This window comes from Myotis myotis, unplaced genomic scaffold (genome assembly GCF_014108235.1).
Source record: "Myotis myotis isolate mMyoMyo1 unplaced genomic scaffold, mMyoMyo1.p scaffold_m19_p_6, whole genome shotgun sequence".
NCBI classification, from domain to species: Eukaryota; Metazoa; Chordata; class Mammalia; order Chiroptera; family Vespertilionidae; genus Myotis; species Myotis myotis.
Genome location: NW_023416368.1, coordinates 12739543 through 12759470, shown reverse-complemented (window position 1 = coordinate 12759470; position 19928 = coordinate 12739543). Strand labels below are relative to the sequence as shown.

The 19928-nt window shown below is 37.0% G+C and overlaps 1 protein-coding gene across 2 annotated transcripts in view; it reads left to right on the top strand.

Moving 5' to 3' along the window:
- Positions 1-19928, top strand: part of GABRG2 (gamma-aminobutyric acid type A receptor subunit gamma2) — an 89841-nt gene that overhangs the window by 22339 nt on the left and 47574 nt on the right. For both annotated transcript variants that reach the window (XM_036315283.1, XM_036315282.1), the window contains exons 2-6: positions 5160-5311; positions 6786-6853; positions 8875-9095; positions 12112-12194; positions 15401-15538. In XM_036315283.1, coding sequence (XP_036171176.1) covers positions 5160-5311; positions 6786-6853; positions 8875-9095; positions 12112-12194; positions 15401-15538 — 662 coding nt within the window. The remainder of the gene's footprint in view (positions 1-5159; positions 5312-6785; positions 6854-8874; positions 9096-12111; positions 12195-15400; positions 15539-19928) is intronic.

Genomic DNA, 19928 nt, shown 5'->3' with positions numbered 1-19928 from the left:
ATATTTTTAAAAGAGCTCACCCCAGTACACACACACCCCAGAGTGAAAACCACTTATTGAAACATTCTACTATTGGGGTTCTCAAATTTAAATACATATATGAGTCACTTGTACATGTTGTTAAGACAAAGATTCTGATTCAGGAATCTTCGTGGGGCTCAGGGTTCTGAATTCCTAGCAGTTTTCCAGGAGATGCTCATTTTGCTGTCCAAAGTGCTGGGTCAGATGGCTTTCTAACAATTTTTTGAAAGCTTTGAAAGCTTTATATTTTCTGTCACCGTCTTTCAGAAATTATCACTCAAACTATTTAAAAAGTTTCTATTATGATAACATAATTTAAGAGTAATTTCAATTTTAGCTCTTGCCCTATGTAAGTTTTATTTTTTTAACTAGAGACCCATGCATAATCACTTCTAGAGGCTATTTATTTAAATAGGTGCCTTCAGCTAGAAGTTTGAATTTGTGTTTGCTCTTAGCCCTTTCTTGAATCTTTATCATTCAAATAGAGGCCCGGTGCATGAAATTCCTGCACGGGGGTCAGGGGTCCCCTAAGCCCAGCCTGCACCCTCTCTAATGTGGGACCCCTCTCACAATCCTGGACCACTGGCTCCTAATTGCTCTCCTGCCTGCCTGCTTGGTCGCCCCTAACTGCCCCCCCTGCTGGCCCGATCACCCCTCACTGCCTCTGCATGCTGGCCTGGTCGCCCCTAACTGACCCCCCTCCACTGGCCTGGTCTCCCCCAACTGCCCCCATGCCAGCCTAGTCACCCCTCATTGCCCTTCCTTCGCCCCCAACTGCCCCCCCTGCTGGCCTGGTTGCCCCCAAATGCACCCCCCCACCCCCGCCAGCCTAGTCACCCCTAACTGGCCCTCCTGCTGGCCTAATCGCCTCTTACTTCTGCCCCTGCTGGCCTGGTCACCTCCAACTGCCCTCCCTGCCGGCCTGGTTGTCCCTCATGGCCCTCCCTCCAGCCTGATCGCCCCATGCAGCCTGTTTGTTCAGTCATTTGGTCACCCCTCACTAACTCCCCTGCTGGCCTGGTCACAGGCAGCCATCTTGTGAGGGCATGAGGGTTAATTTGCATATTACCTCTTTCTTATATAGGATTAGAGGCCCAGCATGCACAAAATCATGTGTGGTTAGGATCCACACAAGCCCAGCCTGGCCTCTGTCGCTGGCCTCTGCCGCCCTGTGATACTATGTGAAGCTCCCCACCCTGGGATGCCCCATGATGCTCGCAGCCCCTCGACTGCTCCACAAGGCTCCCCCAGCCCCGCCACTGCTCTGTGAAACTCCCCCAACCCCGTGACTGCTCCTCCCCCACCCTGTGACTGCTCCACAAAACTCCCCTGCCCTGTGACTGCTCGGAGAAACTCTGCTAAACTCACTGCAGCCCTGTGAAGCAGCCCTGTGAAGCAGCCCGCCGCCACTCAACAGTCCCTAGTCCTGCCCACCGCCACCTCCCCCTCAAGGCGAACAGCTCAGGGGCTAGAGGGAGGGGTGCTCCATGCACTTCATGGTGACCGGTCATCCGTTCAGTCATGATGACACCTGTCTCTTTATATATTAGAATTCCTACCCTGGCATTCTCATGAGGTTCATAATTCTATAGAATGCCTTCTTGAATAGTCAGATCTCATTACCCCTATAGCTTGTTCACCTATATACGTGGACATTTTTGACTCCAAAGAATGATCAAAGAATGATCAAGAAACAGGCAACATTGAGTGAGAAAGGTTCTTTTTCCTTTTTAAAGACAAATCTGGACACAATCCCAGATTATTCATCAGCCCTATTAATTTAGACCTCAGCTGGGAAAGTTCTGGAGAATAATAACTCCATTTATTTATAATGGAGGGGCTCATTATTTTTCTTCCTGGAAAACATCTGTTTTTATAGTCCTTCTCAGACCATATTAGTTAAAAGGCAGCATCTGTAGAATCAGGTTGTAGTTACATGGTTGGAGCTATTATTATAAACATAGTAAGGGTCTCTTTATACTAATAATTATAATAAAACTGTTTTCAAAACTATGTGTCAGGCATCATGCTAAGCATTAATAACCTTACACAAAAATTCGATATAAACTCTAGTATTAACTTTATTTTCAAATGAGAAGGTTTCATCCTAGCCGGTTAGGCTCAGTGGATAGAGTGTTGGCCTGTGGACCAAAGGGCCCCGGATTCAATTCAGGTCAAAGGCAGGTACGTTGGTTGCAGATTCCTCCCCAGCCTGGGCCCTGGTCAGGGCTCCTGCCGAGGCAATTAATTGATGTGTTTCTCTCACATTAATGTTTCTCTCTGTCTTTCCCTCTCTCTCCTACTCTCCCTAAAAATCAATGGAAAAAATATCCTGAGTTGAGGATTAACAAAACAAAATAATAATAATAATAATAATAATAATAATAATGATGAGGTTTGTTAAGCTAGGTTAAATAATTTGCCCAATGGCATAAAATAGTGACAGAGGCAAGATATAAATCCAATAAACAGACCTGGTAATTTCTAATTCCCAAGTATATATTCTAGTTTCTCTACTCTGTTTAACCTCTCTGTGGCTAAGTTGGTTTCCTGAAGTCTGAAAAAAAAAAAAACACACACACAAAAAACCATCACTGACACTTTTAAGTGAGATCAATTTAAGTACTGTTCTGGCATCCAATAGGTGATAATATTAAGAGAATTATTGGTGCAATTCTGGAAAGTAGCATTCCTTCTAAGCAAGTATCCATTATCTTTTCATTTGATGCATTTTTCCTCCTAGTTGGCCCAATAATAGCAATGTCAGTAATACAGCACATTGAGGCTTGGATAATTTCTTTCTTAGTATGAAGCAGTGCTATAAATAAGCAAACCAAACAACTTACTATATATGTCACCTTCCCTTGAAGAAACTTTAATAAGGTGTATTTGTCTGATAGAGAGAGACAGAGAGGCAGAAGGAGAGACAGACACAAAGGGAGAGAGGCAAAGAATGAGGGATAATTTTTTAAAAGGCCCTATTGCATGACCAAATCAAAAAGGAGTAAAATTTTATTATGATGACATCTAATGGGCCAAATATATTCTTTTCCCCAGTGATTTATTGGAAGGACTTAAAATTTTCTTAGAGAGTTTTTTTCTTACTAAACTAGTAAGATTTGGGTCATAGGATTAGAGTCCCATTAGAGTTCCATTAGGCAGAGTTCACAGTGCTCTGGAGAAATGATGAATTGAGGCCCGAGAGGGATTTTCCTGGCAAGAGAACTGGTGTCCCTGCTGGTTGGAGCTTGTCCAGCCCTGCATATCCTCTACAGGTACACTATGAAATTCACATTTTGTTTAAAGTTCCTATGCTACTAAAGTGCAAGATGTAAAACACGGGCTATGTTAGGTGTTATGCAGATGTGTGACTCAGTTTGTTTCCTTTTCATAAAGCTTTAAAAGAATATAAAAAGAGATCACTTGCTTATTAAGTTGATTTATGGCAGTTATTACTCTTAAAACATCATCTCCCTGTCCTTGCAGGTATGGCTCAGTTGTTTGAGCATCTTCCCATACACCAAAAGGTCGGGGGTTCAATTCACAGTCAGAGCACATATCCAGGCTGCAGGTTCGATCCCTGGTCAGGAGGCAACCAATTGATGTTTCTCTCACACATCAATGTTCCTCTCTTTCTATCCCTCTCCCTTCTTCTCTCTCTAAAATCAATAAAATTGTATTTAAAAATAATAAAAACGTCATCTCCCTCACTCATTCTCAAATCACATTAATTACTTATCAGCCTTCTTCTACCATATTTAATCATCTATCCATCGATTTATTTATCTCCAAGTTACATATATAAAACACAGTCATATATATGATTATGACTGAAGAAAGGTGATAAATATGGTTTGATATATATATATGAAATATATATATCATATATATATGATATATATATGAAATATATATGAAATATATATGTATTTCATATATATATGAAATACATATATATATGAAATATATATGAATATATATATATATATATATACTTTTTTTTTATTCAGAGTAATGTGGCGGTGATTTATTTTCTAACAAGATCCAATCTATACCATATATATTTGGGAAAATAAACTGACGATGGGATGGGAAATTTTATATTTTACATTTGTAATTTTTTCATAATAAATAATAGAAAGAACCTATATTCACTGAGTGCTGATAAAAATGAAAATGGCAGTTTTTGCAAGGTTTTGCATTGCCCCTAGGTCTGGAAAATACAATTATCTTGTTGTGGGGGGTGAGGGGGATTGGAATGTGTAGCAGTGGAGAGATAAGCTATAGAAATTTTAGTATCTTTCCAAAGTCAGCCTTAGCTTCTGGCCCAATTGTGGGGCATAGAAAACTGAGTCAGGATATTATGTGGCTTTCTGATCACTCAAAATAGGTAATTTCATATCTAAGATTGCAGTACAATAAGCAATAGTATGAGTTTCCAGCTTAGGAACTTTCGCTGTAGTAAAAGGTGGTTTAAAGTCTGTGACTACATTTTCTTTCATAGTCCCAGGTTCTTAACAATCAAAGATAAATGAACCGCCCTTGCCTTCAGTGCAAGTGAGGAGACAAAATGCACATACACACACCCTGGGGGAGGAAAAGGCAGCAAGCCTGAGCTCTCCTCAGTAGTTCAATTGAGGAGGGAGAGGCTCGTCTGGCGGTTTGTGGGAGTGAATCTAATTATCAGTCTCTTACTTTCATTAATAGGTTGAAGCAAGTTAACTTCTCAAAGGAAAAAGAAGTAGACATTATGCCTGAATTCTTAGCCAACATTATGATAGTTTAAGCATCACTTTCACAAAAATAGTGTGTGGGGTTTTATCCATCTTTCATAAGGCTGGGCAGGTGGGCAAAAAGAACCACTATGGAAAAGGCAAAAACTGGTAAACATAGTCTACTTAGATATAGGAGGGCAGAGCATTCTGAAAAATGGAAGAGTTCCCTTTTATAAATTATAATGTACATCTGTGCAGTCCAATTACCTAGACAAATCCTCAGGTGAAAATTTCCACTCTAATCCATTTTAATGGATTCCTATAACGTGGTGTCACTTCTCCTTTTCCACCAATAGTCTGAAGATAAAAATTAATTTGAGTATAGTCTATGTGTTTTGTAACCAATATTTTTTGTTTTCTTAGCCTTACTAGCCAAAAATCTGATGATGACTATGAAGATTATGCTTCTAACAAAACATGGGTCTTGACACCAAAAGTTCCTGAGGGTGATGTCACTATTATCTTAAACAATCTCCTAGAAGGATATGATAATAAACTCCGACCTGATATAGGAGGTATGTTGAAGTCTTTTGTACCTTGGTGTGGATCGAAACTCATAAACATTCCTACCATATTAGAAGACAACACTAGCATATTTCGATAACCAGAATTATTTAAATAAAACCTTCACTATATGTTATAAAAACATATAGTGGCTTGAAGGTAGGATGGGCATTGATAAGTTCAAATGAGGAAAGATGATTTTCAAGTGAGATTTGAGAGCTAGAAATTCAATTTTTGCTAGGTATCCCAGACAAAGGCTGTAGAAGAAAAGTGACAAGTTCTTTATGAAGAGACATAAAAAAAAAAGCATATTATGATAAAGGAAATATATACTTGTTACCTATTGCTGTTTAATAAACAACCACAAATTCTCAATGGCAAATTACAATAGGCATTTTCTTAGTACTTGTTAGGGGTGGTGATTTAATGTAAGCCAAACAGGCTGTTCATTAAGGAAATCTGTACTCTCTCTTATTTTACTCCTGGGACCAGCACACTAGCTGGGAGTATTCGTCTCATGATAATAGCAAAGAGCAAGAGAGAAAGTAGAAGCTCATAAGGCTTAAATGCTTGTGGTTAGAACTAGCACACTCACTTTTGTCTATATATTGTTAGCCAAACCAAATCAGATAGTCAAGCCCAAAGTTTGAAGAAGAGAAGTAGCCTCAGTGAGGTGACAGCAAGGTTTTAGATACAGGGAATAGCAAAGAATTCAATCCAACACTGAGAATTACGGCACACTTTCAAGGAAAGTGGATAAAAATGAGATACATGTTGAATTGAAGCCAGGAATGATATTATGAACCCTTGTTCATTAAAAGTGAAATGAAAATGGAGCATATGCATTTGCATTTAGTCATAAATGTAACACTTCATGATTTTTAATATCAGTCCTCTTTGACAAATAGGTGTGTACTGGGTTTCCATATGGTTTACTCATATTATTTGAATCACAGAATCCATGAAGTCACTGAGAAAGATTGATTTTGTTTTGGCTAGAGGTATATTTGGATAAAGCGGTCATAAACGGAACCAACAGGTGCAAATATTCCAAAACAATTCACAATACTTGCTCTTTATATCTACTTCATGTTTCTCATGCTTATTTTTATAGGTCACTAAGTAGTTATTTTTTTCTAAATGGGGCAAGTCAGGTAATAATGCCCAAATAGATTTCAGAGCTTGAAGGAAAAATGGTAAAATTCAGGATATCTGAAGGGGGGGGGGAATCTGAGGAGTTTTTTCTTATTTGTTTATCTTTACATAGTCTTGAAAGGAAAACCAGTTATGAAACTCTACTATGCTTAGTTATAGCATTAACATGCTAAATGGAGATATTTCGTTGAAAACAGAGTCATTTAAAAGAAGAGAATTAGTCACTGGCACCAAATTAGTTGTAAATAAACCACTTCTAAAATGACAAAGTAAATGTATTTCTAGAATAGCAGTTTAAAATATTGTGCTTCTCTGTGGTTCTCTTTATAGTGAAGCCAACATTAATTCACACAGACATGTATGTGAATAGCATCGGTCCAGTGAATGCTATCAATATGGTAAGTTTCTAATAGTTTGTCTATATTATTAGCATATTAAAGGGTCCATGTGGTATGATGAAAATAGCAATAAATATGCCAACAAAAAAAATTCAGAAGGGAGAATCTTTCAGTTTTTCTCTCTTGCAACATAAGGATAATTTTAATGATTTATGAGAATTAAATGTGATCATATGTATAAAATTAATTTGTGTAAAATGTTATAATTAAAATTCAATAACTGTTTACTTGGTAAGTACTGCTTACTACAAAATACAATATAGGGCTCTACTTTTTAGAATAGTGTTGGTGTGGAGAAGGCATAGTTTGCTTCAAATCAGAACTGTTTCTCAGAGGAAATAATTGATTAGTTGTAACAATAAATGCAAGTTATTATTGTATAACACTTTCTATCCAAATCTGAAATGAGAAGCTAAATTGGAGTCTATAGTATAACAACATCATATAATATAACATAACATCGTAATGCTAACACCTTGAAATAGTGTTTACCAAACTAGCAATTAGTACACTCTACTGAGTCAGAAATATGAGGAACTTTAATTGCTCTCAATTGGGGTGATTAAAAAATATACCACTACCTGCATAATTCACAAAAATAAGCTTACTTATTTAACCATTAAACAAATGCCAACACATTTCTTCTTTACAACTAAAACTCTCAGAATATTTAGCATTTTGATGCAAACTATAAATCTAAGAAGAAGGAATAGAACTTTTACTTTCCAGAATACTAGTTCCCAGAGCTACTGGTTTGATTACTCTTAAAGCTCTTATTTTTAATTTTCATTATTTATTTGTATGCATTTTGCCAAAGTGTACATCAGAAATTGTTAATTTACTCTACTTACTGGCATTAATTCACTGACAACGAATTTCACAAGATAGGTTCCCTTCTCATGCTGTGTAAACTGCAAATATGGAATTAAATGGTGAACCAAGTGCCATGTCTTACCCCAGTGGAAATGTAGTCAAGTGCAATGAGGTGTGGCAGCAGGAGGTACTAGGAAATAATACAGAACAGTAAGGATGAGGCAAAGTAATGAGAGTCAAACTAGAATTTAGGTGTTCTGATGCCAGGCCTCATGGTCTGAATTCACATCATATTTAATTCTCTTTGATTACAGTCAATCACTTGCCACGTTAGTGGTATGCCCTTGAGAATAATCATTGCGGAGTAATTAATCACCACAGCAATTTGGCATTTTGGGAATATGCTTTGTGATAGAGATTAGTAAAGTGTTAAAATTATTTGGAATTGGTTTATTTCTTCTTGTTTGGAGGAAAAGACAACAACTATAATAGTTTTGTGTGTTTTTTAAAGGTTACCTTGTACATTATATTGGTGTTTGCTATCTGCCAGACACACTGAAAAGAACTTGATGTGTGTTCTCTTTTTCTGTCCTCACACTACCTAGCAAGATAGATTCTTTAGGGTCCCCATGTTATTATGAGGTGACTGAGGCTCCACAGCTCCAGCTTAGGACTGTGTTAAGTATTCTTCACTTTCACTCTACAGCAGAGGTTCTCAACCCAAGTGATTGTCTTCACTAAGACATTTAGCAATGTCTAGAGGTATTTTTTAGTTGTCACAGCTTGGTGGGTGACGTTTGTGTTGGTGCTACTAGCATCTAGTGAGTAGAGGCTAGGTATGCTCCTATCTTAAAATACACAAGACAGCCCCCACAACAACATATTAGATAGCCCAAATAACATGAGAAACTCTGCTCTATCCACATCAAATGCAAACAAATGTACCAGGGCTCTGATCTTTTGCCAGAATTTATTTAGACCATCCTTTTTTATTGTTTTTTTTTCTTTCATAAAAATATCAACTCGTCTACCAGAGATAGTGAGTCTCCTTAGCAAAGTCTTTGCTTTCTTTTGGACTATTCAAAGCCAAAGTATAGCTCAAAATAGCAATGAGAACAAAGATGACAAATACCAAAAAAAAAAAAATGCTCTACAATATAACTCAACTGAAATATAAATATTGTGTTTCATCTTTTTCTTTGTAACAGGAATATACAATTGATATATTTTTTGCTCAAACATGGTATGACAGACGTTTGAAATTCAACAGCACCATTAAAGTCCTCCGATTGAATAGCAACATGGTGGGGAAAATCTGGATTCCAGACACTTTCTTCAGAAACTCAAAAAAGGCTGATGCACATTGGATAACCACCCCCAATAGGATGCTGAGAATTTGGAATGATGGTCGAGTACTCTACACCTTAAGGTATTCTTTCAGAAGAAAAAAAAAAGAGTAATTGCTGGGAGTAAAACAAAGATCAACCACACTCTCCTTGAGACCAAACACACACACACAAAAACGTCAAGCCAACATCAGGGTTGCCATGTTTGAACAAAATAATATGTGACACTACAAAATTAATTTTCTTTCTGTTGTCAGTAAGCTTTATCAAAGGACTAGAAATAGGTGGAACTTATTTTCTATGACTGATGTGAGAACTCTTTTTTTCCTCACAAGCACATGATATTTTCCTTGCCTTTGAAAGATCACCTGATCTTGCATCAATCTTGGCTTTTGTGTGTGTGTCCTGCTACTTTAAAATATGGAAACTAAAACATAGTCATCCTTAGGACTACTAGTTGTTATGCTTGGAAATGTCTCCGTTTCCAAGGAAACTGTTGCAAAAGAAGATTATTTTTTTTTTATGCAGAAGTCTCCTGTATGTCTTTCTCTTTTTAGCTACACAATGGCAAGTACCTAGAATGAATTCCATCTCCCAGCACCAACTCCCCACTACACTTGTAGGCTGTTTGAATTAATTTACTGGCTATTTTGAAAGACATCTTTAGGGAAAACTTGGAGCTTTTTTTATTTTCTGAAGTTAAACATTAAGTAATATTTGGGAGGTTTTCTATGCCATTATCTTAGCATAATACTTAGATGTATTTAAAATAATTCTATGCTGGATTTTTTTTTCATTGGCAAGCATATGTTACTAAATAATATAATAGAGAAGTACATAGCCTTAAAAATTAGACAAACCTGGCTTTAGTTCCTAGCTCTACAGCATACTATCTATATGTACTATGGCAACTCTTCAGAATTTCTATGTACAGGACTTGGGGGCAGCTATCTGTAGCAGGGGTCTTAGTGCTAGATAGAAGACATATCTCAAAGGCTTATTTGTACAGTAAGTTTGATGTTTTTAGTTGGTTACATTTTTATTGAGAGAATTTAGGTTGGAAATAATGGGGATTATTGGGAAAGAAGGTATGACCACCCCACAACACACTCCCCATCTAACTGAGCTAACTCTTACATTTAATTTCTTTGATTTCTATAAAATAGAGATGATGATTCTTATCTTATGAAGTTGTTAGAAGGACTAAACGGTGTGATAAGAAAAGTGCTTAGACTCTGATATATAGTAAACATAGCAGAGACTAAATTTATTCATAAATATTTTTAGTAAAAGATATAAATATGATTCTTCTAGGTCTTAGTATCCTAGAACTTTTAACTTCCAAATGATTCATGTTAAATGCCCTTGTGACATATACATAATGCCTTACATAATAGTCAACATACAAAATAAAATACTTTTAAATGACTTCAAACATTTATATCAGTTAAACAGAGTTGATCACTAGGAATAAATGGCTACAAGTATAGAAGAAAGTCATATATATTTTGAATTCATCATGAGTTTTATTAAATTAGACATACGGCAATGACTGTAATTAGTATCTAGTGGAAATCAAAGTTTGATAAATCAGGGCTTGGTCTAAACTTTTGAAGTATTAAGTTACACTACCTCAAGCTCCTTTATATTCTCATAACATTATAGTCATTTTTTCTCACTTCCTTTGATTTGCAGAATCACTATACAATTTTTAATTATGGAAACCACCTCAAAAATGTCACTCATAAAATTGAATCAAAGTTTGAATGAGTTGCCAATCTATCCTGAGAGATGATTTTATTATTGTTCTTATCTATAATGCATTATGAATGTATATGCATAGATATATATGTACGTATCTATCTTGGTTTCTGCAAATGATCTATATTGTTTTCAAACTAATTTTTTCTTTGAAAGAGCATATAATTATTGAGTGACAATTATTAAAACCTCCAGCTTTGGAGACACATCATAATCTTGGGTTCAGATCTCAACTGTGCCACTACCTTGATGACTTCGGTCAAGTTCAAAGAAAATAAAGCCATAATAATGTGTATTAAATGATAGAACAATTCACCTTTGCCCCATGCCATATAAACAATTAATGGCTCAGTGATTATCAGTTATATCTCAAGATCAGTAATTGCTCTATTATACTACAGAAAAATAAAATCTCCCAAATGAAAAGGCATGCTAAACTGCAAAATCTTTTAAATTAACAAATGTTCATCAAACAACATTTTTATTACTTCAAGGTTGATATCATTGTAAGAAATATAGCTTAAAAAATGTGAAATTTAAAATGTCAAGCCATCACTAGTACAATTTTAGAGTATGTTCATACTTTCTCCTAAAGTGATCAAAACATCTGAACACCTTTAAATGTTCTCCCTTCTAGAGATCCAGCCCATTGGGATCCAGAAAACCTCTATGTTTCATAAGTATTCCCAGATGTAAACTATTTGAAACTCATTGGCAGACATATTCCTAGTATGTCTGTGTCTATTTATTCAACATTTCCTGTTTACCATTAGATATTTTTCTACTTTATAAAACCCTAGTTAATGGCGTCATGGTGTTCCATTATAAAATGCATAATACCCTACTGTGAAACATAGGTATTTTTAAACTCACATATAGTAATTTAATGCTAACAGCTAACAAGTACTTACAAAAAGTTCTGCTTTAATTACCAGATAAAATCTGAGAATTATCAGCAATCATTTATATGCAAACAGTAAATGAACTTAAGTTCTTAAAACAATTTGTTCTGCTAAATATATTCACTGAACAATTTCATGTGTGCAATTAATTTGCCAAAAAAAAAAATATGGTGATCCTAAGGTTTGAAAAAAATGGAGTTGAGGTCAATAAAAATGTTCAGTTTGTGAAAATGAAGGGACCACATTAGGTCTTAAATGCTTTTCTCCTGGACTCGGTGGATTTCTTCAGTGAGAATCATCTTGTGTTGTCCATAAGAATGTGAGATATACTCCCCAAGAATGAAGATGGAGAATGGTCATTAGAAATTGTGCTAATGTACATTTTTAAAACTATGTCTAAAATATGTTTAGCTATCTTTCATATGTTTCTGTTTAGGCTGACAATTGATGCTGAGTGCCAATTACAGTTGCACAATTTTCCAATGGATGAACACTCCTGCCCCTTGGAGTTCTCCAGTTGTAAGTAACACTCATTCTGTGGTCTGTAGCTCCTCTCACCAATAGTCTAATTGCATTGTCAATTAATTGGGAGATTTACAGAAAATACAAAATTGCATTAAGCAATGTTGTTTTCTCTGAAGATTTTGACAGTTTCTTCCATCATAATACCAGCTTGGTCTTTTTAGAGTGATTCTTGCAGAAAAGGGTCTAATTTATCAGGAGTTACAAATAAGTTTTATTGATGTATAAACGTTGAATAAATTGGCAGTGGTTGCTAGGAGCCCTTTGTTGAGGAGAACTGTAAAACCAGGCCTATGCTGAATATAAAGGGGTAATGGTGGATTATACATCTCCCTCCCTCCATGGGCCCAGGAGAAGAATAGCAGCACATTTGTTACTTATTTTCTCCCTTACCTGTCAGGATGCACAGAGATACAACAGTGTGGTTTGCACATTCCAATTCTGTATACCTGTTAAAGACAACAAAATTAATGACTACCTCCCCCTCTTGGAATTCTAGTAATATCTAGAACTAGTTATCCACCAGTGAGTAAAAGACTGATTATGGGCATTCCATAGTCCAGTTCAAATTCCAACTCTATCAACATAGACTTGAGCAAATTACTAAATCTCTCATCAGTGAGTCCACACTCCCAGATACTCAACAGAGATTGTAAGGCCTGCCCAGCACAATACTCTTTTGTTTGTAAAATGCTTGGTATGCTATCTCAATACACAAGATTCAATAAAAAGCTCTATTATTTTTCTTAATTATTATTACCATAATCAGATAATAGACTACAGTAAAAAGATTCATGATGATTCTAGCATAAATTACAATAAGCTTTAGTAACCTTCACAGATTTCCTGCCTGAATTAAAAACAAATATTTGTCTCACTACTTGTTCAGCAAACATGTTAGGTTGCTCACCTCCTCCTTATTATTGATCTGCCAACCGTACATATAAAGCAATGAAAACTGATTATAAATTTTAATTTTTTATTTTCATAAATATAATTTCCCAGCCTTGGATTGAAGGAGACTCCTAAGAGCCAATTAAATCATAATAACCATCATTTAAAAAAATCAGTGATGAGAGACTCAATCATTATTTTATCACTACAGCAATTCCCGATGGAACTAAAGGAAAAGCATCACTGTATCTTATATAATAAAAGCCTAAAATGCTAATTATCTAGTCATCCAGTTGTCCATTCAACCAATCAAAGCATAATATGCGAATGATATGCTAAGGTACTCAACCGTTCGCTATAACATGCACTGACCATCAGGGGGCAGACATTCCCACCGGTTGGTTAGCTTGCTGCTGGGGTCCAGCAGATCAGGACTGAGCGAGATGGCTGGACATGCCCTGGAGCCCTCCCATGCTCCCTCCCCAGCTGGCCAACCTCCCACATCACTCCCCAGCCCCAATCATGCACTGGTGGGGTCCCTTGGCCTGGCCTGTGCTCTCTCACAATCGGGACCCCTCAGGGGATGTCAGAGAGCCAGTTTTGGTCCGATCCTGCAAGCCAGGCCGAGGGTGCACAAATTCATGCACCAGGCCTCTAGTATCATATAAACAGGGTTGTGCAAAAGTAGATTTATAGTTGTTCGTATAAAAATACAATAATTTATAAATAATAATATAAGAAGCTCTGCCTTTTGATACTCACAACTGGAAACCCACTTTTTCCCCACCCTGTATTTACAAAAGGTTTTACTATAAAACTTATTTCATATGTTTTACTTCATCCAAGAATGGAATATTTTTAAATGAAAACTTCCCCAAGCTTTAGGAGATTAGATTTATTTTCCTTTAATCTTTCAACTGGGATTACTCCTGAATCAGCTAAGCTTAAGAACTGGTGATTTCTGTGCCTTTACATCACCAATTGACAACCATCTTCTGAACCTAAACACAACTTAATAATACTTATTGCTATCAAAAATTAAATCATAATTACATTCTCCATAGGAAGTTCCTTAATATCATCGATATTTTCCTGTTTCCAGCACATCCTGCCTCCCCTCCCCTGATCTATCAGAGGATACTGCTTTCTCTTTTCCTTCTTCTTAATTAATAAATACACAACAGACACAGAGTTGGGCCAAAAGAAAACGAAGAAAAGGAACACACAAGTAATTTTTTGCTATGTAGTGAATCAGCCTCCGTAATCAAGACTCATCTTTCCATAGCATTATTAGTAGACAAATAGTTGAGATGCTTTCTAATTTTTTAAAATCTCTCCTTATTTAACTAATTTTTAATTGAAAGTTTATTGTATTGCTTACTTAATAGTAATGTTTATCCATTAAGTGTACATTGATCATCAATTTCATGAAATAAGTATTATCATAACCACCATAAGGAAGCAAATAATTTGTAAAAAATTAAGAAACTTGTCTAGGGCCGTGGTCAGCAAACTGCGGTTCACGAGCCACATGCGGCTCTTTGTCCCCTTGAGTGTGGCTCTTCCTAAGCCTTAGGAGTACCCTAATTAAGTTAATAACAATGTGCCTACCTATATAGTTTAAGTTTAAAAAATATGGCTCTCAAAAGAAATTTCAATCGTTGTACTGGTGATATTTGGGTCTGCTGACTAATGAGTTTGCCGACCACTGGTCTAGGGTATTGGGCAAAGAAATGGTACTGATAGTCACTGCATTATCATTATAGATTTCTGTGTATACTAAAATGAAAACCAAAAAAAAATGAGAGAGAGAATAATTAATGTAAATAGTTGAGATTATTTTTCCCCACCACCTTCTACTAAGGGTGCATGTCCTGGAGAGGAACTTAAGGCTGCCCTTCTCTCAATATTTTCTGTTTCTGCATGATTCCTCTTCCCTGGTTGACTGCCCTTCATGCTGAAACAATATCTTACATATGTACTGTCTATTTATACTGACCACATATATCTCACCCCAATGTAGACTGTGCATATAGTATATATTAAACCATGTATAGCATATCTGCTATGCAATTTAAGTGACTTGTAGGAATGATTTTAACCTCATAATGTTTAAATCTAACTTCCCATTAGGATAGGATGTCACTGTATTTATTTTCTCTACGGTGAGACTCGTTAGTCCAGGGTTCTCATTAAGTCATAACTTTATCTCTCTCAGCACATTCTTTGGTGTCTTATTCCTGGAAGGTGGTTGCTACATTTGTTCATTTATAATCATTTTAAACATGTGCTTTCCCACCTCTTGGCAGATGGCTATCCACGGGAAGAAATTGTCTATCAATGGAAGCGTAACTCTGTTGAAGTGGGTGACACAAGATCTTGGAGGCTTTATCAATTTTCATTTGTTGGACTGAGAAATACCACAGATGTAGTGAAGACAACTTCTGGTAAGATAGAGAATTCTAAATGACCCATTAAGAGCTAAAATTGTGGTGTATATGATCCAGAAGGCTTTTCAGTAGTTGTCTACAGGTGATATTCAGAAAATTAAAGTGTTTTAATTTACTAGAGAAAATTATAATTGGTATTCTTGTATAATCGAATATATATAAATGGATTATTTCAATCTGAAGCAAATTGAATTCAAATTGGATTAGTAAATTATTTGCTTACTTTCTTTAAGCAAGAATAAGCAGCAATTATTTAAAAAGAAAATATTTATTAGGTATAGATATAATGCTTCTTTTAAGAAATGTTTCATAACATATTGAAGTAGAAGCGTTTAAAGTAATTGCACAGAAAAAAATCAATTGTGCAAAAATGTAGAAAAGTGACCATAGTGAATATGGACTAATTCTCCATTCAATAATTTAATCTTTTGAACTGACTCCATCACTGGAGTATCAAATAGGTCTGGGTTCAAACCCCAGCTTCATTAATTACCAGCTGTTGATACTGAGAAATTACTGAAATTCTCAGGGCATCAGTTTTCCCAGATAACTAACGTGAACAAAGAGCTGTACCACAGGCTTATTATGTGTAGGAGGAAAAAAGTAAAGTGCTTCCAATTTCAAATATAAACCTTATGTTCTTAGATTACCATTTATTAAGTCATGTCTTTCAATTGGTTGAGCTGTTTTCTGTTGATTTACTCACATATACCTGATTTCCCCTCCACACCTACCCTGGATTTTGTAAGACACAGTGACACAGTTTTCTGCTGACTTATAGGGAATAAGGCCTTGGTCTTTTGTACAGAAGCAAATTTAAGACCTATACAAAAATGGAAATTTAAGATTCTACCTTCATAAAAACCATCCTCAAATTCAAAGAGCTATCTGGCCCTCACATTGTTATTGGCATTTTCAGATTTCTCCTAAATATTCTTTTATTTTGAAAAAAGAACCTGAATGAGGGTCAAAGAAATGCTCAAATACACATTTTTAAAAGGGGCCTTCTGCTCCATTATTCACTAAAAACCCTGACCATCAAGTACTAGAACAGTGTTTCATTTGGTGCCAAAAAAAGATTCAGGATTGCCTTAGAAGTAAAATCTTCCATCTGTGGAAGGAAGAACATGTGTAAAAATAATCTCTAAGTCTGCACACTTCCAGAATGTGAAATTGAACATCAAGTTCTGTTGTATATTCATATCTATAATTATGTCAGTACCCTAAAACAGAACCCACAAAGTCATGACTAGCCAATCTTTTGTTCAGTTATTTGAGCTCAGAGTTGCATTAAAACCAAAAGGTGATGAGGAAGGGGTTGGCTTTTATCACAGGGGCTAACATCATCTCCTTCCCACTGTCTCATATTGAGGACGATCTAGAGTATTTACTGTCTCTTTAGAGATGCTGCCAGAAGAAAGTGATCCACTTACTGAAAGCACAGCAAGAAATATCACCCAGGTGTCACACAGCTATTACTCTTCCTAGGGAAATCCAAGCAAAACTGCTGAATATCAGATTTGATACTGAGTAGCATCATCTAATTGATCACTTCTTCTCAATGAAAATTTTAATATGGTAGTTAGTCTTTGCATTGGTCTTCCTGTCTACTCCCTGCTCTTGCTGGTTTGTATTTGTGGGCAGTCCTATTACAGTTGCCTCTGTGAAGAGGGCTGGACTGAAACTGAACACCAATGCTGAGAGGCAGCCCGATTCTTGTGATGGTTGATTTTGTAATGACTGGAATTTTCCACATGGTCTTTTGTTTGATGCCTGATGTCATTCCTATCTTCAAGCATAGCTCCATAATTAGTTAACATCCACAAAGTTATGTTAACAACTTCCTTGGAATATCAAATTTCTAGTTCTAGTTCTTTTTCATCTTAGCCATTATTGCAATACGGTTTTCTCCTAGACTTATATGAAATGTTTTCCTTTAAGAGCCTTTGTGAAAATGGGGTGAGAATATTGCTTAAACTGGTACCTAGCTTACTGTAGGAGATTTATAACCTTCAGTCATTCAAGCCTACCTTTCATGACTTTGTTAAGCCAAGTGACTCTACTACTTATTCCTTAGTATTTTTTTTCTTTAAATTGATTTATTGTTTTTAGTTATAAAATTTTTAAAGAAAAGTTCATATTAGGGCCATAATTATAAACTAGAAGCATTTGATATAAATGTAAATTTATATCAAAATTTCATTAAAAAACATGTTTTTATATTATTTAAAATGTTCTTAAATGTTAAGTGCATATATATTTGTGTTCCCCAGACTCTGAATATGTTGAAAAAGAAACAGAAAGAGAGGTATTAGAAAGAACAGGAAAATACAGCTATTACCAAAGTAAAAACATACTTGATGTAAACAGAACAGAGAAAGCATTTCATAGGAAATAATTTTCTCGCCACGGAGACAACCCATGCATCCACCACTTGGATCATCTCCTACCACCAGTTGATCTGTATCACGCTTGTTTAAAACATTGCCTTGGTGACATTCTGATAAAACTTGAAGAATGCCTTTAATCCATAGTCAATACATCAAAACAGATTATGGGTCCATAATTTCTTCTCCAAATCATCATGTCTTCCTGGTTATACTATATCTGAAAATAGCGAGCCAGGCATGAACACTCGAAGAGTCACATCTCTGCCTCCCACACCTAATGAATCATAAAGGCACTTATGAAATATCTTGTGTAACTGTTCTCTTTTTAGTTGCCATCGCCATAGTCTTAGTTCACGATGTTGTCTATTATCATCTGGACTGTACTGGTAGTCTATTAAGTCCGTCCTGTTTTCAGTCTCTTCTACAACCTATTATTTACACATTAACCATAAAAGCTAGCACTTACTGAGTACTAAATACATGCACCATAGCAAGAATTTTACATAAATGACCTACTTTAATTCTCATAACCATAGTCATAGTTACTATCATTGACACTGAGGGTAACACTGTGGATGAGGAAACTGAGAGGTCTAGGGGTTCACTGACTAGCAGGGATCATTATGAAAGATAGGATATCAATTCACGAGGCTTACTGGCAGACTCAGGCTCTTAATCATTTCACTATGTTACCCCCACCATGGCCCAGGTCGTCTGAAGCACAACTTGCATCTTGTCTCAAGAATTCAGTACATTCCATGAAGCACAAGCTATTGCTCCTAATATGTGAGCACCTGATCTCAAGAACTTCCCAGCTTTTTTTTTTCTATAATTTGCCAGCATGTGATAAAACTAATCTGTTCTGTTTTTTTGAATATATCTAGCCAATCTCACTGAATCTCAGCCTCCTTCCTCTATCAAATGGTTTCTCCACTCATCCCCTTCTTCTTTGTGACTTTAAGGTTTAAATAAGCAGCACCTCCTCAATGAGGCCTTCACTGACCCTATCACCAAAAAAAAGTCAAACAATTTTTAAGAATGTGCACCCTTGGAGTCAGGCAGCTCACGTTTGACTACTGGCTTGTATACATGATTTAATATAATTAAGTTCAATAATATTGCTGGATTGCTCTGAGGATTAAGTAAGGTACTCCATTAAAATGCTGAAAACTTTGTCTAGCACAGACAACCGACTCAGTATATAAAAGGCATTATCATCATCATCATTATCCCATTAATTCCCCTCAGAGCATTTTCACCCACCATATGAAATCACTAGAGGCCCGGTGCACAAAAATTTGTGCATTTTGAGGGGTCCCTCAGCCCGACCTGTGAACTCTCGCAGTCTGGGACCCCTTGGGGGATGTCCACCTGCTGGCTTAGGGCCACTCCCCGGGAAATGGGCCTAAGATGGCAGTCAGACATCCCTCTGGTAGCATGGGAGCCCTCGGGGGATGTCCACTTGCCAGCAGGGAGCAGGCCTAAGCTGCAATCGGACATCCTTAGCGCTGCTGAGGAGGTGAGAGAGGATCCCGCCACCACCGCTATGCTGGCAGCCGTCAGCCTGGCTTGTGGCTGAGCAGAGCTGCCCCTGTGGGAGCGCACTGACCACCAGGGGCAGCTCCTGCATTGAGCGTCTGCCCACTGGTGGTCAGTGTGTGTCATAGTGACCAGTCATTCCCAGTCGTTCTGCTGTTAGGGTCAGTTTGCATATTACCCTTTTATTATATAGGATAGAGGCCTGGTGCACGGGTGGGAGCCGCCTGGTTTACCCTGAAGGGTGTCCCAGATCAGGGTGGGGGTCCCGCTGAGGTGCCTGGCCAGCCTGGGTGATGGGCTCATGGGTGTTTGCAGGCTGGTTACACCCCCTTCAGGGTGGGGGTCTTCTGTGGGGTGCCTGGCCAGACTGGGTGAGGGGCTGATGGCTGTTTGCAGCTGGTCACACCCCCTTCAGGGTTGGGGTCCCCACTGGGGTACCTGGCCAGACTGGGTGAGGG